Source organism: Salvelinus namaycush, chromosome 40 (genome assembly GCF_016432855.1).
Source record: "Salvelinus namaycush isolate Seneca chromosome 40, SaNama_1.0, whole genome shotgun sequence".
Taxonomy (NCBI): Eukaryota; Metazoa; Chordata; class Actinopteri; order Salmoniformes; family Salmonidae; genus Salvelinus; species Salvelinus namaycush.
Window position 1 is genome coordinate 18,225,818 of NC_052346.1, and position 23,283 is coordinate 18,249,100.

General features: G+C 45.2%; 2 protein-coding genes across 4 annotated transcripts in view; one reads left to right on the forward strand and one right to left on the reverse strand.

The window, feature by feature from the left end:
• LOC120033416 (glycerol-3-phosphate dehydrogenase, mitochondrial-like) overlaps positions 1-19,088 on the reverse strand; it is a 29,041-nt gene extending 9,953 nt beyond the window's left edge. For 2 of the 3 annotated variants that reach the window (XR_005473960.1, XM_038979770.1), the window contains exons 1-14: positions 19,002-19,088; positions 17,082-17,194; positions 14,471-14,479; positions 13,395-13,566; positions 12,883-13,007; positions 12,499-12,596; positions 8,361-8,524; positions 5,163-5,327; positions 4,935-5,079; positions 4,045-4,238; positions 3,664-3,798; positions 3,052-3,227; positions 1,838-1,969; positions 1,522-1,680 (exon numbers count right to left, since the gene is read on the reverse strand). Coding sequence is in view for 2 of the 3 variants with exons in the window: in XM_038979770.1 (XP_038835698.1) it covers positions 1,522-1,680; positions 1,838-1,969; positions 3,052-3,227; positions 3,664-3,798; positions 4,045-4,238; positions 4,935-5,079; positions 5,163-5,327; positions 8,361-8,524; positions 12,499-12,596; positions 12,883-13,007; positions 13,395-13,566; positions 14,471-14,479; positions 17,082-17,183 (1,776 nt within the window). In the remaining variant the exon portion in view is untranslated. The remainder of the gene's footprint in view (positions 1-1,521; positions 1,681-1,837; positions 1,970-3,051; positions 3,228-3,663; positions 3,799-4,044; positions 4,239-4,934; positions 5,080-5,162; positions 5,328-8,360; positions 8,525-12,498; positions 12,597-12,882; positions 13,008-13,394; positions 13,567-14,470; positions 14,480-17,081; positions 17,195-19,001) is intronic. The other variant, XM_038979772.1, reaches the window with a different exon arrangement.
• Positions 19,089-20,279: 1,191 nt separating this feature from the next.
• Positions 20,280-23,044, forward strand: LOC120033632 (nuclear receptor subfamily 4 group A member 2-like). Its single transcript, XM_038980067.1, has 6 exons — positions 20,280-21,167; positions 21,601-21,730; positions 21,879-22,030; positions 22,166-22,368; positions 22,511-22,689; positions 22,788-23,044. Exons 1-6 carry the CDS (start codon positions 20,280-20,282, stop codon positions 23,042-23,044), a joined length of 1,809 nt encoding a protein of 602 aa, XP_038835995.1.
• Positions 23,045-23,283: the final 239 nt, after the last annotated feature.

Genomic DNA, 23,283 nt, shown 5'->3' on the forward strand with positions numbered 1-23,283 from the left:
CATTGCTATGGGGACTTGCTTCCATTCACCCACAAGAGCATTAGTGAGGTCGGCACTGATGTTGGGCGATTAGGCCTGACTCGCAGTCGGCGTTCCAATTCATCCCTAAGGTGTTCGATGGAGTTGAGGTCAGGGCTCTGTGCAGGCCAGTCAAGTTCTTCCACACCGATCTCAACAAACCATTTCTGTATGGACCTTGCTTTGTGCACAGGGGCATTGTCATGCTGAAACAGGAAATGCCCTTCCCCAAACTGTTGCCACAAAGTTGGAAGCACAGAATCGTCTAGAATGTCATTGTATGCTGTAGCGTTAAGATTTCCTGGCATCTGCCAAACTCAGATTGATCCATCAGACTGCCAGATGTGTGATTCATCACTCCAGAGAATGCGTTTCCACTGCTCCAGAGTCCAATGGCAGTGAGCTTTCCACCACTCCAGCCGACGCTTGGCATTGCGCAGGGTGTATTCGGCTGCTCGGCCATGGAAACCCATTTCATGAAGCTCCCGACAAACAGTTATTGTGCTGAGTTGCTTCCAGAGGCAGTTTGGAACTTGGTAGAGAGTGTTGCAACCGAGGACAGACGATTTTTACACACCAGTCCCGTTCTGTGAGCTTGTGTGGTCTACCACTTCGCAGCTGACCCGTTGTTGCTCCTAGATGTTTCCACTTCACAATAACAGCACTTACAGTTGACCACAGCAGCTCTAGCAGGGTAGAAATTTGACGAACTGACTTGTTAAAAAGGTGGCATCCTATAATGGTGCCACGTTGAAAGTCACTGAGCTCTTCAGTAAGGCCATTCAACTGCCAATGTGTGTCTATGGAGATAGCTTGGCTGTGTGCTAAATTTAATACACCTGTCAGCAACGGGTGTGGCTTAAATAGCCAAATCCACTAATTTGAAGGAGTGTCCACATACTTTTTTATATATATAGTGTACATTATTCATAACTTTAATCCTAACTAATTTAAGTAATAATGAATGAAAAGGGATCATAGCTAAATGTAACGACAACTTAAGTAAAAGGAACTCATGCATCTTGTAATAAACCTGTAAAGAGCAGGACAACGGGAATAACATAACTGGGGGAAGGTTCACACACACACACACCCCTGGAGAGGGAAATCCAGGAAGGGCGTAGATCCTACTATTATACTCTGACCCAACAGTTCCAGCGCTCCTACCAACTGACTAGCAGCACATGAATTTAGGGTTGGTCCTATTCAATCAAAACATTATTATTAGTCCACTGAGTGAGAATGTATTGTAGTCACTGAATCATTAAAACAATGGTTGGATTAAAACAGGTCCTAAGTCTTTACTGGACAGGAAATACAGTGGCAATAATTAATCTTTGAGTTAAAAATGGATATTAAAGCAAGTTGTTATTTTTAAACTTAAAAAGTATTTCGTTGTTTGTATATGTTATTTTAAAGGTGTTCTAAAATAGTTTCTGTAACACTGCCAGACAGTCATTTGAACTACAGTCTAGTAGACAGGAACAACAGTTTGTGACGTACCGTCCTCTTTTTGTCGCTCCAGTCCAGCATCTTGCCCATGATGTCTACGATGCGTGGCAGAGCCTCATCAGCAGCCTGCACGTTGAGGAAACCCAGCCGTGTGCGCCTGGCGATCACATCGATGGCCGTACAGGCATATTCCTTAACAGCATACCTCACCTGGAAGGTGGGGGGGGGGGGGTAGATAATCAATTGGATAGATAATAGTCTAGTCTATGGTCATGATGTGTGTGTGCATCAGGAGAACATTAACATGCGGTCTTTTACAGATCTGATGCAGCATCCTGTAGTAGTCTCAACAGAACACATATTGTACCTCACTCTCAATGTAAGGGAATTCAGAGACCAGTCTATTCCCTACGATGGGCCACCTCTTCCCAGTGACCCGCGCCATCTTGGCCACGTCGAATGCTTTCCCCCCGTACGTTGCCGCCAGGTGCTGGGCAACCTGTGGAATGATGGGAAACAGGCCACTATTCAATCAAAACAGCAATCCTTGTTTAAGGTTTTACCAAGACAAAATGACATTGCTCTTGTGTTGTGAGAGGGCATTGTGTGGGTGTCATATAATCAACGAAACAAGGTTTAGGGTGACACTTTATGATTAAAGCCCAGTTAATGGTTTTGTTTGAATATGCCCCATGAAGACCTAAGGGCAGAAACGTTGTCAGAAATAAATCACCTGGGGACATGAGCAGCAGTGTTAGGCGTTTCCCTTTCTGTTTCCCATGAGTTTGAATATGACTCACAGCGCTTTGCCAAAGACAGTATTGAGAAACGCAGCAGGCAGCTGTTCAAAGGCAACTCCTTATGGATCGATACGATCTTTCAGCAGACAGCTCAAATGTTTTGGATATGCTGAGGTGGGTGATGGGTAGATACAGTTATGTCTATGATTTATCTTGCGTTTGGACCAAACAAGGGGTTATTGCTATTCAGATGGTTGGCTTAGTTCTCTCACCAAAAGGTCAAATGCTGTCAAAATATGAGCACTGACCTTTTGGAATATTCTAGAAAACACCCTAATGGTGTGGAAGGCTTTCTCTAATGAGAAGTTAACATAGATAGGAAGCAGAGCGCTTTCCTACCTGGTACAAATGACTTCTAAAACCTTGAAAGGGAAGTACACTGGTCTGGACTAGAGCCCTCAAACTCAACTCTGGACCGCAAAGCCAGTTCCACTGCATTGTTCCCCTCTAATCAGGGACTGATTTAGACCTGGGACACCAGGTATGTGCAATTAATTATCAGGTAGAACAGAAAGCCAGCAGGCTCCGGACCTCGTAGGGTAAGAGTTGATTAGCCCTGGTCTAGAGCCTTGGATCAATCTCCCTGTGTACTGCTGTCTTGTAACGCGACATCATCTCAACATTTTCAACCCTCATCTAACCGTTAACCAATGTTAAATGTTCTGATATATGATATACAGTGCCTGTGTAACCATAGTGCAACTGACAATGCCTAAGGGAGAATTATAGATCCAAAATGGCGGCTAAAGACGGAATGTCTATGGGAAGGGTCTGTCCCCACCTCATTCTCCAGGCCGTAGTCCTGCACCAGTCGGATGTACAAGGTGGGGCTCCAGTCTTGGCCCCCCTCCAGCACCAGGCCCACTGTCTTACTGGGCCCGCCCCCCAGCCTGTGGGCTGCAACCGCGGCGTCCAGGGTCTCCTCTGCCATGGAGCGGTACGTTGTCCACTTCCCACCTGGGGTGATGGGATCATCCACATGTTACACACACAGATACGATAGGAGGGCAGCTAGCTTAGCGGTTAGTGCGTTGGGCCAGTAACCGAAAGGTCGCTAGTTCAAACCCCTGAGCCGACAAGGTGAAAACATCTGTCGATGTGCTTTTGAGCAGGGCACTTAACCCTATTTGCTGAGGGTCTCAGGAGGAGATGGGATATGCAAAAAACACATTTCCAATTCACACGTGCGTTTAATACACACAAATCCAAACATCCACCAGATGATCATTATTATTAGATACAGGGCCAGACAGAATACAGGACATGACCTATCCAATTTGAGCAGGAAAAGGTCTATAGGCTAAAAGCCATTGATGGCTACGAACGACCTAGAAACAACTACAGCTGTATAGCACTTCATCAGGATACCACTTGTTTTAGAGTAGGTACTGACCTGCAATGGTGACCAGGCCGCTGTCGCTGACGTTGACTATGTGGTTCCTGCAGATGGACTGGGTGTCTTTAGAGTTGGGGTCAGTGACCAGAGGACGGATCCCACTCCACGCTGCCAGGACGTCTCCTCTCCTCACTGAGGACCACAGGGCGAGGACAGAGTCAGTATTACACACAAGGTTCTATTAAACCAGATGACCAGATCATATCACATCTTATCACAGGTCCTAGAACCAGTCAGAGAACACAGGGAATCTCATCTGCATGTGATGACAGAGATCATTACCTGAGACACAGAGGCATCAGACAGGTGTTACATCTAATAGCAAAACCATATCAAGCTAAACAATCAGAAAATCAAGATAGTTTGGGGGTTACGTACCCTCTACATCAGGGCTGAGGTAGTTGCGGACTTCGTTCAGGATGAAGTTGATGTCTTCCTCCCTGGGGATGGGGTGGGCGGTGATGTCAGTGGGCGTGTCCGTCGTCCCGGCTATGGTCATCTTCTCCCAGGGCAGGAAGAAGATGACACGGCCGTCGCTGGTTGCCGGGTCCAGGAGACCCATGTTGTCAGGACTACAAGAACAGGGCAGAGGGAGGAGGGGCTATGGAAATGACAACTACATTTAGGAAGACCTGGTTGGTCAGCGCTGCTGAATTGAAATTCCCTCATTAAAAATAAATTTACATTTTCAATTCATAAGTTGAATTTAAATTCATGACCTAAATTTACCTGGTGTGAAGGTGTGACAGTGTGGTGCTGTCCCTGGTGTGAAGGTGTGACAGTGTGGTGCTGTCCCTGGTGTAAAGGTGTGACAGTGTGGTGCTGTCCCTGGTGTGAAGGTGTGACAGTGTGGTGCTGTCCCTGGTGTGAAGGTGTGACAGTGTGGTGCTGTCCCTGGTGTGAAGGTGTGACAGTGTGGTGCTGTCCCTGGTGTGAAGGTGTGACAGTGTGGTGCTGTCCCTGGTGTGAAGGTGTGACAGTGTGGTGCTGTCCCTGGTGTGAAGGTGTGACAGTGTGGTACTGTCCCTGGTGTGAAGGTGTGACAGTGTGGTGCTGTCCCTGGTGTGAAGGTGTAACAGTGTAATGCTGTCCCTGGTGTGAAGGTGTGACAGTGTGGTGCTGTCCCTGGTGTGAAGGTGTGACAGTGTGGTGCTGTCCCTGGTGTGAAGGTGTGACAGTGTGGTGCTGTCCCTGGTGTGAAGGTGTGACAGTGTGGGACTGTCCCTGGTGTGAAGGTGTGACAGTGTGGGGCTGTCCCTGTACTGTACCTGTAATAACCAGGGATAACTATGTGAACCCCAGCACTGGGCTGGCAGATGTTAGTGTTTTTCCCGTCGTCCATCTTCCTCAGAGAGTCAGTGAATGGTCCCGTGGCGTTAATAACACATTTGGCTTTGACGTCAAATTCATTTCCTGTGAGAGATCATTACAGTTTCAGTCAAAAACCACTGTCATACTGTGTCTTTGTGTGTGTGTGCGCATACAAGTGTGTGTACCTGTGATAACGTCCCTGCAGCGCGCCCCACAGACCTTCTCCTTGCCCGTCCCTGCGTCTGTTTTCTTCAGCAGGTGGACCACCTCTGTGTAGTTAGCGATGGCAGCACCATGTCTGGCTGCTGTCAGGGCGATCGCCAGGTTCATACGAGCATCGTTATGCTGTCCTGTGGCCGGGGGGAGGGGGGGGTGAAGGGTGAGAGACGATAGGAGGGGGTCAAAGAGAAATAGAAACAAAGAAGGAAGATTTCTTTAAAGGTGCTCTATGCAGAATTGTTCCGCCATTTCCTGGTTGTGAAAATTTTAAAAGTTCGCCTAATTCCAGTTTATGTGCCAAAATAAGCAATTATAGTGTAGAGAATCATTGTACCATCTAAACCACTGTGAAATATATTTTCCATAAACAAAAATATTGTATTTTCAGCTGCTTGAAGCTGGTGTACAAAACCGAAAGTAGAAAGACGCAAAAACTAAAGTTAAGAATAGAAGCATAGAAATAGCACACACTGTAACGTTCAAAGAGTGAATGGGTGTGGAGTCAGGCGCAGAGAGCAGAGGTTACGGGGAAAAACACGCTTTAATGTCCAACCAAAAAACGTACAATAGGTAACGCCGAACATAGGCGTAAACCACTCCACCTAAGTACACACTGGTATCTAACCGGACAGCGGAAAACCCATATAAATAAAGAACACCTCTCACATAACAGAAACAAGCCCGCACAAACACAAGCGGGCTAATCGAACTTAAATAACACCAACCCAAAAACCCCAACAAGGAACAGGTGAAAACAATTAGACAAAACCAAACGAAAAGGGAAAAAGGGATCGGTGGCAGCTAGTAGACCGGTGACGACCGCCGAGCGCCACCCGAACGGGAAGGGGAGCCACCTTCGGTGATATTCGTGACACACACAGAACAGATCTACCGCTTCTTAGACTTTCTTTCAATGAGAATGACAGATCTATAACTCACATTTCTAAGTGCATTTGGTCAGGTTGCCCAAAAAGTTAAATATTGCATCTTTGTCACGACTCCGACCGAAGGTGACTCCCCTTCCCGTACGGGTGGCGCTCGGCGGTCGTCGTCACCGGCCTACTAGCTGCCACTGACTCTTTTTCCTCCCCCTCCTTATGTGTTTATTTGTTACACCTGTGTTTAGGTGATTATAATTAGTTGGGCTTTATTAGTCAGCCAGCCCGTACGTTTCTTTGTGCGGGATTGTTCAGTTGTAATTTTGGATTCGGGAGTAGATGAACATATTGTTTGTTTCGTTCATCGATTGTATTTCGGACTGGGTTTTTGTCCTCCGTGTATGGGACATTTGTTTGTTACACCCAGTGTTTCCGTGTGGACATTGTTTGCCGGTTGTGCATTAAAAGCACTGTATTGAACTCTCTGTTGTTCCTGCGCCTGACTTCACACCCCCCGACACCCAGAGCGTTACAATCTTTAAGAACTTGGAACGGAGCCTTGAAGTGCAGTGTGGCTATGGTGTATCTAATGTGTGGGAATCCCTTGCAGGGGCATTTGGTTAATTGCTGCCCTCAAGGCCCGGTCCTAAGCCATGCCTGCTGGTGCTACTCAAATCACTAGTCTGAGATAGCTTGTGGGATGGGACAGACAGCCAGGGCTGGGCTGGGGTGGGCAGTGCTAGCCTGAGGTGGGCTGACGTGGGCTGGAGTGGGGCTGGGGTGTGCTTGGCTGGGCTGATGCCTCACATTAGGCAGCAGAAGGTATGACTGGAGACCCTGTCGTTATCTCAAAATATGATACGTCTAACAAACCAGTTCATGGTTGCTTGCTGAAAAAATAAAATTACACACTTGTGCAGAATGAATTAGTAAGAATGAGGACTCCTGTCTGTGTGTGTGTGTGCCTGTGCGTGTGCGTGTGCGTGTGTGTGTATGTGTGTTGGACCACACTGGTCTCCTGGGAAATGAGTAACGCTGGTGATGTCCAAGATCCCACCCGGCAGGGTGAAGAACAGGAGGAGACAGAGCAGTCTGGCAGTCAGACCACGGTACTGCTCTCCTCTTCTCTGAGCCGCGGTAGCAGAGAAGGTCAGCTTTTGAAATGTCACGGCCGTGATTGTTTCAGACGGAATAATTGGAGAGAAAAGACCCCCTCAGCCTCCCGGGGGGAGGGGTACAAACCAACCCAACAATGCTGCTTCAACCCAACACAAAACCCTTCCGAATATTCTCTCTGTAGGACAGTCAGCACTCCCAGAGACAATACATACACAAACATTCAGCCTAGAAGAAGTGTTAAGCTACAAGTATGTTATGCACATTTCAAATGAGCAATAAACAAAACGCATTAAAATAAACAAAATGCATTAAAATAAACAAAATGTGAAAAAAAATATCAACATGCCTCACTCTTCCTTAGAAAGTCAAGTGAGTAAATGTGATGAACTGTTGCTCAGGTATCTGGCCTGGTATATTATCCCCCTCAGAGAAGAGGTTGTCTTTCCACTCTTGGAGAGACCTTGTAGAATCTAAATGGAGACTCATTCAGAAAGCCTTCAGACACAGAGTTGGCTGTTGTTGGTTTGAAAAAGAGAGGCCTCCAGTCAACTAATGGGACATTCTCTGCACAGAGTACACCCAGATAGAGCCGGAACATCTGATTGGTCGTCTCCGTGCCAATCCAGGCCACCCACACACTACACAGCCTTGGCCCAAGGCACAGAGAGAGCACAAGCTGCTCGCAGACGCATTGGTTCAGGCATCAATGGACATGTGAGATCTGATGGCCACCGGCTGCCTTGTGTCTTGTCTTGTTGTTGACTTGGGTCACATTCAATCACACCCACACTAAGGAAAAATTATTTTGTTACTGTTGGGAGAAAGGCAGTATTTTTATGAACATGAGTTTTGTTTTGTTTAATAACAGTGTAGGCTAATATGAATTCTTAATGTATGGCAAACCGGCCCTAGACATAGCCCACTTAGCAAACAGAAGAGAAGCATCTTGATAAATGAGAAGGTTATTACCATCCTATCGGAGCATTACTGACTGAAGTGTTGGTATGTCCAGCAACACTTATACATCTTAGTCATTTAGCAGACGCTGTTATCCAGAGAGACTTACAGTGAGTGTAACACATTTTGGACCAGTTCCCCGGATCCAGACTAAACCTACTCCTGGACTAAAAAGCCCTTTCAACGAAGATAATAATGAGAAATACTCACCATCATAGTAGACGATGGCTCCCACCAGCTTGTCTTTCTTCAGCATGGGGAAGAGTTCCAGAGCCTTGTTCTTACTGAGGACATAACTGCTCTTCAGACACTGGCCTCCAGCTACCAGGTCGTACATCTTTATACCAGCCCAGTAGTATGGCAGCTGCCACCATCTATAAACAGATAGTACAGTACAACATCTTTCCACCAGTCCAGTAGTTCATCTAAGATGGCGCCGAAGAGGATGGCTGACGTTTTACATGCCCGTAACCAATTGTGCTATTTTGTTCGTTTTTTTGCGTTGTTTGTACCTTATTATTTAACTTATTTTGTACATAATGTTGCTGCTACTGTCTCTTATGACCGAAAATATCTTCTGGACATCAGAACTGGGATTACTCACCATGAACTGGAAGAAGCTTTTTCCTTTAACGAGTCTGACGAGAAAGATTTACTGCTCTCCTCGGAACAGGCCCAGATCCTCGTCATTTGCATGAACAAAAGACGGAGGAAAAGATGACGCAGATCGGGCTGCCTTTTGAGAATCCGTAGGTGAGCGAGTAAACTCCCACTGCCATCAATTCTACTTGCTAATATGCAATAATTGGAAAATAAAATTGATGACCTACGATTACGATTATCCTACCAACGGGACATTAAGAACTGTAATATCTTATGTTTCACCGAGTCGTAGCTGAACGACGACACGGATAATATAGAGCTGGAGGGATTTTCAATGCACTGGCAGAACAGAGAAGCTAGGTCTGGTAAGACGAGGGGTGGGGTGTGTGTCTTTTTGTCAATAACAGCTGGTGCGCAATGTCTAATATTAAAGAAGTCTCGAGGTATTGCTCGCCTGAGGTAGAGTACCTTATGATAAGCTGTAGACCACACTATCTATCAAGAGAGTTCTCATCTATATTATTCGTAGCCGTCTATTTACCACCACAGATCGATGCTGGCACTAAGACCGCACTCAACCAACTCTATAAGGCCATAAGCAAACAAGAAAATGCTCACCCAGAAGCGGCGCTCCTAGTGGACGGGGACTTTAATGCAGGCAAACTTAAATCAGTTTTACCAAATTTTTACCAGCATGTCACATGTGCAACCAGAGGGGGGAAAAACAAACTCTAGACCACCTTTACTCCACACACAGAGATACATACAAAGCTCTCTCCCACCCTCCATTTGGCAAATCTGACCATAATTCTATCCTCCTGATTCCTGCTTACAAGCAAAAACTAAAGGAGGAAGTACCAGTGACTCGCTCAATACGGAAGTGGTCAGATGATGCGGATGCTACGCTACAGGACTGTTTTGCTAGCACACACTGGAATATGTTCCAGGATTCATCCAATGGCAATGAGGAGTGTACCACCTCAGTCATCAGCTTCATCAATAAGTGAATTGACGACGACGTCCCCACAGTGACCGTACGTACATATCCCAAACAGAAGCCATGGATTACAGGCAACATCCGCATCGAGCTAAAGGCTAGAGCTGCCACTTTCAAGGAGCGGGACACTAATCCGGATGCCTATAAGAAATCCCGCTATGCCCTCAGACGAACCATCAAACAAGCAAAGCGTCAATACCGGATTAAGATTGAATCCTACTACACCGGCTCTGACGCTTGTCGAATGTAGCAAGGCTTGAAAACGATTACTGACTACAAAGGGAAACCCAGACACAAGCTGCCCAGTGATGCAAGCCTACCAGATGAGCTAAATGCCTTTTATGCTCGCTTCGAGGCAAGCAACACTGAAGCATGCAAGAGAGCACCAGCTGATCTGGATGACTGTGTGATAACGCTCTCGGTAGCCAATGTGAGGAAGACCTTTAAACAGGTCAACATTCACAAAGCCGCGGGGACAGATGGATTACCCGGACTTGTACTCAAAGAATGCGCGGACCAACTGGCATGTGTCTTCACTGACATTTTCAACCTCTCCCTGACTGAGTCTGTAATACCTACATGTTTCAAGCAGACCACCATAGTCCCTGTGGCAAAGGAAGTGAAGGTAACCTGCCTGTAACGGCTGTCTAATTCCTCCTCCTCGGATGAGGAGGAGGAGTAAGGGTCGGACCAAAATGCAGCGTTGAATGTAGACATAATGAATTTATTAAAGAAAGACGAAACACGAAAACTCTTACACAAACTATAAAACAACAAACGACGTAGACAGACCTGAACTTGAGAACTTACATATAGACACGAAGAACGCACGAACAGGAAAGACTAGCCAAACGAACGAACAAACGAAACAGTCCCGTGTGGTGCAACAGACACAGACACAGGAACAATCACCCACAAACAAACAGTGAGAACAGCCTACCTTAATATGGTTCTCAATCAGAGGAAACGTCAAACACCTGCCTCTAATTGAGAACCATATCAGGCAACACATTTAACCCCACATAGAAACACATAACATAGACTACCCACTCAGCTCACGTCCTGACCAACTAAACAAAGTTAAACAAAGGAAAATAAGGTCAGGAACGTGACACTGCCTAAATAATTACCGTCCCGTAGCACCCACGTCGGTAGCCATGAAGTGCTTTGAAAGGTTGGTCATGGCTCACATCAACAGCATCCTCCCGGATACCCTAGACCCACTCCAATTTGCATACCACCCTAACAGATGACGCAATCTCAATCGCACTCCACACTGCCCTTTCCCACCTGGACAAAAGGAACACATATGTGAGAATGCTGTTCATTGACTACAGCTCAGCGTTCAACACCATAGTGCCCACGAAGCTCATCACTAAGTTAAGGACCCTGGGACTAAACACCTCCCTCTGCAACTGGATCCTGGACTTCCTGACTACAGGAAAAGGTGGGCCGAACAGGCCCCCATTAACATCAACGGGGCTGTAGTGAAGCGGGTCGAGAGTTTCAAGTTCCTTGGTGTCCACATCACCATCGATTTATCATGGTCCATGAGGGCACGGCAAAACCTTTTTTGACTGAAAAGATTTGGCATTGGTCACCAGATCCTCAAAACGTTCTACAGCTGCACCATCGAGAGCATCCTGACTGGTTGCATCACCGCCTGGTGTGGCAGCTGCTCCACATCTGACCGTAAGGCGCTGCAGAGGGTGGTGCGTTCGGCCCGGTACATCACTGGGGCCAAACTTCCTGCAATCCAGGACCTCTATAATAGGCGGTGTCAGAGGAAAGCCCATAAAACAGTCAGAGACTCCAGTCACCCAAGTCATAGACTGTTTTCTCTGCTACCGCACGGCAAGCGATACCAGAGCGCCAAGTCTAGGACCAAAAGGCTCCTTAACAGCTTCTACCCCCAAGCCATAAGACTGCTGAACAATTAATCGACTGGCCAGCGGACTATTACATTGACCCCCCCGCCCCCCCTCCATTTGTTTTGTACACTGCTGCTACTCGCTGTTTATTATCTATGCATAGTCACTTCACCCCTACCTACATGTACAAATTACTTCTGTACCCGCGCACACTGACTCGGTATCGGTACCCCCAGTATATAGCCTCGTTATTGTTAATTTATTGTGTTACTTTTAATTATTTTTTACTCTTGTTTATTTGGTAAATATTTTTTTTAACTCTTCTTGAACTGCACTGTTGGTTTGTAAGTAAGCTTGTAAGTAAGCATTACACAGTAAGGTCTACACTTGTTGTATTCAGGGCATGTGACAAATAAAGTTTGATTTGATTTAGGACGGCAGCTGCCACCATCTATAAACAGACAGTACAGTACAACATCTTTATACCAGCCCAGTAGACAGAGTACATTCAGCAATTACATTTATATGTTGGTCATTTAGCAGATGCTCTTATCCAGAGTGACTTACAGTCAGTGACCATTCGAGGTGACCATCCGAGGGTAACCATCCGAGGGTAACCATTCGAGGGTAACCATTCGAGGGTAACCATTCGAGGGTAACCATTCGAGGGTAACCATTAGAAGTAACCACTAGAGGTAACATGTAAATACACCTGGTATAACTAGCTGTCTGTTATACAGAATCGCATTCTGGCTTGTATACGATTGAACATTTGAAAATGTGTATACATGTTTTAAACAACCACCACACACTCAGAACATTTTCAGTTGACAGGGTATAACGCTCATTCTACTAACTGTGTGGACTCGTGTCTTACTTGTAAACAGGGAGCATGATGGGTAGTGGGGCAGACAGATGAGGGGCGATGTTTAGCAGGTTGGAGCGCTCGTGGAGAGCCTCTTTCACCATCATGTACTGAGAACAGGGGAAAGAGGGGTTCAGAGGTCAGTAAAATGGGTGGATAACATCTAACACATAACACAGTACTTGTTGGTAGAAGAGTAGGAGTATGCCGGTAGCATTCACACAATAGCAGACCAAGGAAGGATTATGGGAAACACCTAGTGCCCTACAACCCTCTGAATCTTCCAACCTCTCAAACTCTTTTCAATGATAAAATGTCCACAACGGGGGAAAACAAAGCAATGTGATCACAGAGGGAACCAACTGTCAGGCAGCATCGGAAAAACGAGCCGTTTACCTGTTCGTAATCTAACTTCATGATGGCCTTTTGGAGGTATCGTACTCCCCCGTGGATGAGCTTGGTGCTCCGGCTGCTGGTCCCCGATGAGAAATCATTCCTCTCCACCAGGGCAGTCTTGAGGTCTAGGAGAGCAGAGACAAATCAAGACAAGACCAAGATTTAGACAGTCTGAAATATCACCCTATTCCCTATGTGGCGCACTACTTTAAACCAGGGCTCATAGGGTTCTGGTCAAAAGTAGTGCACTATATAGGGAATAGGGTGCCATTTCAGATGCACACTCAGAGTCAGAGTTATTCAGGAGGCATTTGGTAGGTTAGGACTTCCATGTGCTTCTCCTGTCGTGTAATATGCATGAAGGGAAAATGGCAAGGCATGCATATTGCATTGAGGGCCTCATAATATTGAGAGAAGAATAGCCTCGACTCTCCTGCACATTGACTGAAATGAAATGTAATTGACCCCAAACAAAAAGGTTTTCCAAAATGGTGCAGTTCATGGGGACTCACTGCGTGTGACAGCGTCTAAGGCACATCCGGAGCCCGTGGCCCCTCCCCCTACGACAAGGACGTCAAACTCCTCAGTGTCTTGCAGGGTGGAGAGCTGAGCCTGTCTGGTTGGGAGCTCATCTTTAAAGGGCTGCTTTAACTCCCCCTCCGCCGCTACGTACGCCAGCCGTGCCTGGACAACATGTAGTACAGGCAGGGTTACATCTGGTTTTGTGAAGGCATAGTCTTTTGTGACAGACTGTGAAAATAATCAAGATTTGGCTCTGGGTTCAGAGATTAGTGAAAGCATAAAGCAATGTCTTAAAGCCTGGATAATCTCCTCTGGGATAGATGTGTCTACATTGTCACAGCAACATTGTCACGACCATAGATATCGATGGTCACAACAACATCAGGTACCCATATCGGTAAGGGTTGTACCCACAATCATATTCATACAGAACGACCCCTGCTTGCAGGACTTAGATAATAACAATGATTCCTGGTGTCTGATTTGCAAAAGCACAAAAGAACTCAGGGAAAAAGAACAAAGTCAAATCAAGTCTGTTCTGAACTCAAGGATCATGGGGACAAGCAAGTCAAGGATGGCTGTCGTAATGAAACATTTTATTCATTTTTCTATTTAGCATTTTATTCTCTAAATGATTACATCGAGCTGCTGCGATGCCACTTGGTCCATTTGACTTGCAAATCTGTGAATGAAACCCGGGCATTTGTAATTTAGGGCCGTAACAGCAAACAAGATCAAATAATTAGTGTCTATTTCCATGGACGTGCATATTTAAAACACCCACAGACAATTAAGTGGCAGTCTGCCCTGCAATCACGTTGAGTACATGGAGTCAGTGAGACAGTGGATGTCATGCAAATGTCCAATCGCCCACCGCCAGAAAACAGAAAAACGTTCAAGCTGAAAGAGAGAAAGAGATTGTGCCCTTGTCACAGAGGAGACCAAACAGACATATTTATCCAATTAGCAGTAGATTCTCCAGGGTTAGTTAGTGATGGCCTCTGTCGTCTGCATGCCTGATTGCAGATTATTATAATTTTTTCGGAGGTGTTTCACTTTTGCTTACCCATTTATTCTTGTTTGGGAGGAAGGTGAGGGGGACAAGATATTATACCAGGATACAGAAATAAAAGTTCACATTAGGACAAAGGGTCACACAAAGGGTCAGATGCTTTAGACAAGTGACCTGGTATGTCACTAGTAATAACAGACCATTGAAATAGAAGATATACTGTAAGACGTATTTATATCTGTGGCGCTGACTAGGTTCAAAGGTCAAGAGATGCACCTGTTTCTTTCTTTCTAACGTTACCCACGCGACTCCTTGGCTATTTCAATCCCTGGTCTACAGTGATGCAGTGGTCACCTGGTCTCAGATCAGTTTGTGCTGTCAATATAGTCATTATCATGTCAAACATGTTCGGCACAAACAGATCTGGGACCAGTCTAATGCTTTTTCACACAGCAGTTTCCCTATTAATAATATCAAGTGATGCATCGCCATGGAAACATCATGGAGGTGTATTTTTTCCAGTTCCCTGGAGTTTCAGACGCTATGTTATATGATCCACATGAGCTTCATCAGATTTGAATAAATGAAAAATAATGAAATAAAAATCAGGACTCCCATTGCCCCTCAGCGTTCTTTAGATTGGTTGTCACCAAAATAGTGTTGATTATTTCACTGTACTAAACAAACATCATAAGTCATGTTCCCTTCTTTTATTAACGCAAATGAAACAAGGCATAAGAACTACTCACGTCACATAGCTAAAGTCCATCTTACCACTTCATAAGGCAGTTTATGGCAAGTTGCGACAGAAAGTAGACTATTTTATGATCAGGGTTTGTCCCATTGACTGTCTTCACATTCAGGTCAACTTCACTCTACACAGCAGTCCCATTGACTGTCTTCACATTCAGGTCAACTTCACTCTACACAGCAGTCCCATTGACTGTCTTCCTATTCAGGTCAACTTCACTCTACACAGCAGTCCCATTGACTGTCTTCCTATTCAGGTCAACTTCACTCTACACAGCAGTCCCATTGACTGTCTTCATATTCAGGTCAACTTCACTCTACACAGCAGTCCCATTGACTGTCTTCATATTCAGGTCAACTTCACTCTACACAGCAGTCCCATTGACTGTCTTCATATTCAGGTCAACTTCACTCTACACAGCAGTCCCATTGACTGTCTTCATATTCAGGTCAACTTCACTCTACACAGCAGTCCCATTGACTGTCTTCATATTCAGGTCAACTTCACTCTACACAGCAGTCCCATTGACTGTCTTCCTATTCAGGTCAACTTCACTCTACACAGCAGTCCCATTGACTGTCTTCATATTCAGGTCAACTTCACTCTACACAGCAGTCCCATTGACTGTCTTTCTATTCAGGTCAACTTCACTCTACACAGCAGTCCCATTGACTGTCTTCATGTTCAGGTCAACTTCACTCTACACAGCAGTCCCATTGACTGTCTTCACATTCAGGTCAACTTCACTCTACACAGCAGTCCCATTGACTGTCTTCATATTCAGGTCAACTTCACTCTACACAGCAGTCCCATTGACTGTCTTTCTATTCAGGTCAACTTCACTCTACACAGCAGTCCCATTGACTGTCTTCATGTTCAGGTCAACTTCACTCTACACAGCAGTCCCATTGACTGTCTTTCTATTCAGGTCAACTTCACTCTACACAGCAGTCCCATTGACTGTCTTTCTATTCAGGTCAACTTCACTCTACACAGCAGTCCCATTGACTGTCTTTCTATTCAGGTCAACTTCACTCTACACAGCAGTCCCACCTGAGCAGCATAGTGTTGAATAAAAGTGGAACACATTCCTCAGTCTAGATAAGACATGCCCAGATGCAGGTTGATGTTTATTGTCATGAATCTTGTCCTGGAGGCAGAACTGAGCCATTTCCACTAGACAGGCCAGCTGGAAAGTCTAAATTGGCTATATGGTAAAAATGCATGAAAATAAAAATGTGCTTTTTGGTCTTAATTTAAGGTTAGGGTTAGGCATTAGCAGTGTGGTTAAGGCTATGGTTAAGGTGTGTGCCAGCTAGTGACCACTCTGCAGAGCTGCCTCCAGTACATTAGTCATCCCAATAAATGCCAACCTGCTGCCCAGATGGGCGTTCCCTATAGACTCCCAGGAGCCTGCCCTGCCATTGTCAGATGCTGTCCCAGCATTCCCAGGTAAACTCCCAGGAGCCTGCCCTGCCATTGGCAGATACTCTCCCAGCATTCCCTAGTAGACTCCCAGGAGCCTGCCCTGCCATTGGCAGATACTCTCCCAGCATTCCCTAGTAGACTCCCAGGAGCCTGCCCTGCCATTGGCAGATGCTCTCCCAGCATTCCCTAGTAGACTCCCAGGAGCCTGCCCTGCCATTGGCAGAAGCTCTCCCACTCATTACTATCTATAACCTGATGCAGAGGGACTCTGAGGTGTAATTTACAGGTCCTGACTTTAGAAACAGACTACCACAACCATGGCAACACAAAGATGAGATTAGAAAACGTTATTGTCCTCAATGCAGCATATAAACTCAACATCCATACAAGTATCAGAAAAACAAGTTTACAAAACAACAACACAAGCAGATTGTGTGAAATGCAACCCACTACGTCATCTCAATGTCTCAAATGTCCCAGGCCTACCTGTGTCTTTCTGTATTCCGACAGTTGTGATATGCCCAGAAGAGCAGCGGCCGCCCCAGTCCCGATGATAGCTGTCCCTTTCAAGGCCTTCCGGAACGCCATTGATGCTGTTCCTGCAGCACAACACACAGCAGTGGACTGAGTTAGACACACTGGGTTATATTGCTTATGACATGACAGGTGATCATGTGGAGAGGGCGTGACAGGAGGGCAAAGAGCCAATCAGCTAGGGCCAGGTGCTGAGGGACAATGTGGGGGTAGGGGGGCATGGGATTCACAGGCAGAAGTAGTGGAGGAGCGTGTGGGAGCCCTGGGAGTGTCTGTGTGAGACACTTGGATGACAGCTGACTTTTGTTTAACATTCTTACTTGTCTGACAGTTAATACATTTGTTTAACCTTTATTTAACTAGGCAAGTCAGTTAATACAATGACGGCCTACTCCAGCCAAACCCTAACCCAGACGACGCTGGGACGATTGTGAGCCGCCCCTATGGGACGCCCAATCACGGCAGGTTGTGATACAGCCTGGAATCGAACCAGGGGCTGTAGTGACGCCTCTAGCACTGAGATGCAGGGCCTTAGATCACTGCGCTACTCAGGAGTTAAGACGACACCTGGTTCACCCACTCAGGTGCCGTGACATGATGGCCACTTTCTCTCCATCATTCTGACAATCTGCGTAAAAGACACATATTTTTCAATATATTCTAATCTACAACCGAGCAAACATCATAGTGGTCTATGCATGCACACCAGCAGCTCTTGTTTCACTAGGCCAGAGGTAATGATTTCTCTCATAAAATGAGGAGAATAAAAAAATGTCTGTCATTTTCTTATCTGTCATGAATGTAGGTAGGCAAATCCTTTTGGACGAGACAAAGCTGCGTTCTGTGTTTATTACCTGTGTATCATGTGTTCATCAGATGGATCATAAAATCAAATATATGATAATAAGAAAAAAAGAACATGTAGCATGACATCGTCGTGTTGATCCAGTGATTGTGTTAGAGTGCGGCAGGTAGCCTACAGTACTAGTTAGAGTTACCCCAGTAACCGAAAGATTAAGCAAGGCGCTCTATACTACTAGGGCTGACCCGTAAAACAACACATTTCACTGCACCTATCCAGTTTTCGTGAAAATAAAACATTTGTGTATTATTTGTTTTATTATTAATAATACTCAGCATGATTCAGTATAGGGGAAATTAATGTGGAGGGGTCTTAGAGCCCAGCCCACGCAGAGAGACAAGTAAATTATTGGTTTCAGAATGGCATTACTTCCTGGTGACACATCTCCAACGTAACACACCAGGGCCAAATCCCACATGGCAGCAGCCGTTTACTCAACTGAATGACAGAAAATGAAGAAATTAAGCAGGGAACCACATGAGGAAGAGACATGATCACGCGAGATACAGACGCCACCATCCACATTACATACAGTAAATCCCTCTAAGACAACATCTTAGTTTGAGACACATGCAAGAACAGAACTCATATGAAGGTTCCGAGTGTTTACACAAACACGACAACGTGAATTTAGAGGACAAACTAACTTAGCATTTGTTCCAATTCTTATACGTTACATAATAAAAAATAAAAAAAGTTAATCCATCCCCATTTCGGTGATACTGGTTATCCAATGCAAATGCAACAGGAAGAAAATATAACTCTATTTCACAGTGTTTCTATTCTATAGAACGGTATAAAATAAAACGGAATGCCGTATCATCATCGTAACAGAAACAGAACAGAAAACGTTGAAGGTGCACTGGAGAGAGTGTTCTAGCAATGCGTACAATGCCGCATTGACGTTCGCCATTATATTGTCTGGCTCGCTGCCAGTCACTCAACTTTTCATATTATCAATATAACAATAAAGAAAGGGCACAAATATTTATTCTAAATCGTTCACTTACTGATTTTCTATGTTCAATTGATGATAACGCCGGGAGAACCGTGATACAACTCTGACAGCAAGGAGAACCAGGAAGCAAAGATTAGTAGACTGACATATGGGTAGACCAATGGGATTACACAATTATCCAATCAGGTTGGAGAGGGCGTTGCTATAATAATGAGGTATGCGAAGGGCAACATTGCACAACGTTTCCTCAGGAATCCCCATCTTCAATAGTGCGGGGTCACTATGGTGCCACTAGTGTCACCAGCCCTAGTCATTATTTTACATGATTGTTGTTTAGTATCTTCGTACATACCTCTATATTTGGCGTAGGCTGCTGTAAATGCAACTATGCATATCATTAAGTTAGTTGTGAATTGAGGTGAGATTGTTTATGCAACGCTTTCATCAGGCATTTCGCCAACCCATATGCGTTCATGTCTATTATCATGTGATGTTTTTTTTATCATTCTTTCATGATGATGTCAATTTTTTTTAAACATTCTATTATATTATATTCTATTCTATAAGATTCTGTAAGCTATCGTGCGTTTACAGTTGTATCTGAAACATCCATCCTTGGAAGGGATTGGTGCGCGTAATGCTCGATGACGTCCAGTGTCTTTGGCACGTGGGCAGTGGTATTCTGACTCCGAGCCACATAAACAAAGGCACATTGTCAGTGTCAACCGCGGCCAGTCTAGCAGCCAGTTGGGGAGGTGCATGGCCATCTGCCCCGTTCTCTTCACAATACTACATTTGCACTTGGATATGGATACAGTGGAGAAGATGTAATCCTCTAAATGTATGTATTATGATGCACCGGGTGACAGTTTAAGGTATTGGTTTAAATGCCTTAAAATTCACATTTTGTTTTCAACAGTATAACATTAATGTGGTCAGAAAGTAATGATCTGCTTATAAATTCATATCTTTACAGGTTTGTAATTTTTGTGACTGATTTTTTTCGAATTCTTAAGCAGGGAGCAACATCGAGTGGATATTATCATAACTCCAGGAAGTGATTCGGACATTGTGTCTTTGAAAATAGTCATACAACAGAAGGTAAGACCACAAATAATGTTGGAGACGTGGCGCCATTATAGAGGCAATGCTTTTGCTGTTGGCACATGTTCTAGAGAGTGGTGACAGAATAGGCTAATCAAACACGTCTCGTGCGCTTTTACGCAAACATTCTAATTTACGTGCAATGCATCTGCATTGGATGGGATTATGGCTTGACAAGGAGATCGATTTATATAAGTATATGTCTCCCTCTCTCATTATAGCAGCTATGCCGTGCGTCCAGGCTCAGTGCGGATCGTCACCTCAAGGAGCTAGTCCCGCTTCGCAACAGAGCGCAAGCAGCTTCCACGCCGCTGGAGAGCACCACAGCCATAACTGCGACTTCCTAACGCCCGAGTTTGTCAAGTTTAGCATGGACCTGACCAACACAGAAATCACATCAGCCACTATCACCAATCTTCCAAATGTCGGTGTTTTCGTGGACAGCTACTGTAACAATTCGAACTATGACGTCAAACCCCCTTGTCTATTCCAAATGCCCCATCCGGGGGAGCAGTCATCCATCAAAGTTGAGGACATCCCCATGTACCACCAGCAGAGTCACCACCACCAGCCGCATCAGTCCGATGAGATGGTCACTCCCTCCGGGTCCGTTTACTACAAGCCCCCCTCTCCACACACACAGACATTCCAGAGTCCACCCAGCCATGCGTGGGATGATTCTGGATCTCTGTACAGTTTTCACCAGGACTACTTGGCGGTGGCGCACAGGATGGAGCAGCGGAAAAATGCCATATCCAGATTATCCTTGTTTTCTCTCAAGCATTCCCAAACCGGTAGTCCTTTGTCGACGTGCCAGATGAGATTTGACGGATCCCTCCAGGTGTCCGTGAACCCAGATACCTCAGGCAGGTATCATTGCTTGGAGAGCCAGGGCATCTTTGGTTCCAGCTCCCTAAGGAAACAGCACAGAGTGGGTTCCCCCTATTCGTTCCAGCTCGGTCACGGACATCACTTTATGGATAACCAAGCACCGTCGCCTCCTTGCCAAGGATCACCCACCAACACCGATGCTTTATGTGCCGTGTGTGGAGACAATGCCGCCTGTCAGCACTACGGCGTGCGCACCTGCGAGGGCTGTAAGGGATTCTTCAAGGTATGTTACATTAAATATCTGCGGGGATTGTTATACATTTAGAACTAACGGTCAACTAACATTCCATTTAAATGTATTTTAATATTTAGGCTACTGATTCATTGTGTTGTTTGTTGGCTCCTGATACAATCCCTTCAAAATCAAGAACCTTCATCTCCTTGTCATGCCAATAGAGGACTGGGAGAGGGTAAACTTAATATTATGAGTAGCCACGGAACTATATTTACCCACTGTCTGCCTCGTCCGCTGCTATGATGCATTATGCAGCTGGGAGAGTAGGTGGAATGCTGCAACGCCATGGCTGTTCATTTCCCATTGTCAATATGCGTGGCAAAAGTATTTTAATGGCTATCTTTGATCAATGTATCAAAGCTTCAGGTTGCAACGCATCGAATGGCAACTATAAGGTGTTCTCCTCTGTGTTTCTTCACAGCGCACTGTCCAGAAAAATGCCAAATATGTGTGTTTAGCTGGGAAAAACTGTGCAGTTGACAAACGCCGGAGAAACAGGTGCCAATACTGCCGTTTCCAAAAGTGCCTTGTCACTGGAATGGTCAAAGAAGGTAAGGTTTGTTCTACTTCTTAAAACCCACAACTTTACGCATTTCCTTGAAATGTATTTACACATTATTTGTAGGCAGAATGTGTTTTTCAAAGCATAATAGTCATTATTTATACAAAACAACTTAATTTATATTTTTCATTATTCAGTCGTCAGGACGGCCAGTTTAAAGGGTCGACGTGGCCGGTTACCCTCCAAACATAAAATTCAAGACCCTTTGTCACCTGTCAGCATCCTTAGCGCGCTAGTGAGGGCCCATGTGGACTCCAACCCCTCATTGTCTCGACTGGACTACTCCCGAGTAAGTACGAGCCTCGGTCATGCAATCCACATCACTTTGCGCACCAGTTTATTACTAAAATAAGTCATAAAATACGTTTTAAAAATATACCGTTGAGCATTGGGTTTATGAGTTCAATTTAACATCACCTTCTAGTTCCAGAATAATGCTGACAGCCAAATCGCCGGAGATGACACGCAACATGTGCAGCAGTTCTACGAAGTCCTGACCGTCTCCATGGAGATTATCCGGGACTGGGCGCAAAAGATCCCAGGTTTTACCGATCTGCCGAGACCGGACCAAGATCTCCTCTTCGAATCAGCCTTCCTGGAACTCTTCGTACTGCGTTTGGCTTACAGGTATCTTATACAATAGCATATCAAAAAGTGCACATATATAAATAGTCATTTTACGCGCAACAATTACGCGTGATATTATCCATTTGATCTTATTGCCAAGTCGGTATCCGAATCCTAATCATGCGATGCTATCATATTACAGGTCCAACCCTGAGGAAGGAAAGCTCATCTTCTGCAACGGATTGGTTTTGCACAGGCTTCAGTGTAGGCGCGGCTTTGGAGACTGGATTGACACCATAGCGGAGTTCTCTGCAAACCTTCAAAGTATGAATATAGACGTTGCAACATTCTCCTGCATATGCGCCATTGCCACAGTAACAGGTAGGCTAATAAAACCCTAACCCTAAGTTCTGAATCTATGCGCATATAATGCCATTGGGTTAAGTTTTGAAACGAATTGCACCCTGTCATTGTTTCAGAGAGACATGGGCTGAAGGAGCCCAGGAAAGTAGAGGAACTTCAGAACAAGATGGTGAACTGTTTGAAAGACAAAGTGACTTTTAACGATGGAAGTGTCAGTCGACCAAATCACTTGTCAAAACTCTTGGGAAAGCTGCCTGAACTTCGCACGCTATGTACACAAGGTCTGCAGAGGATATTCTACTTGAAACTGGAAGACTTGGTCCCTCCACCTGCAATAATAGACAAGCTTTTCCTCGATACTTTGCCCTTTTAGGTGCCATATATCCTTTCATCATGTCAGATAGGCGAGGTTAATAAGGCCATTTTTGAGTTCCCTACATCACGCATTATGCATTTTCTCTCATATTTATTTCCATAGTTTTTGTACCTCTCTTCATAAGAGCGCTTGATCATGTTTATAGGCCTACATGTCTGCATTACCAGATACAAAAGAGACAACACAACCTTTAAGATGTTTTTAATTTAAACATAATGAAGAGTTAGACAATATTA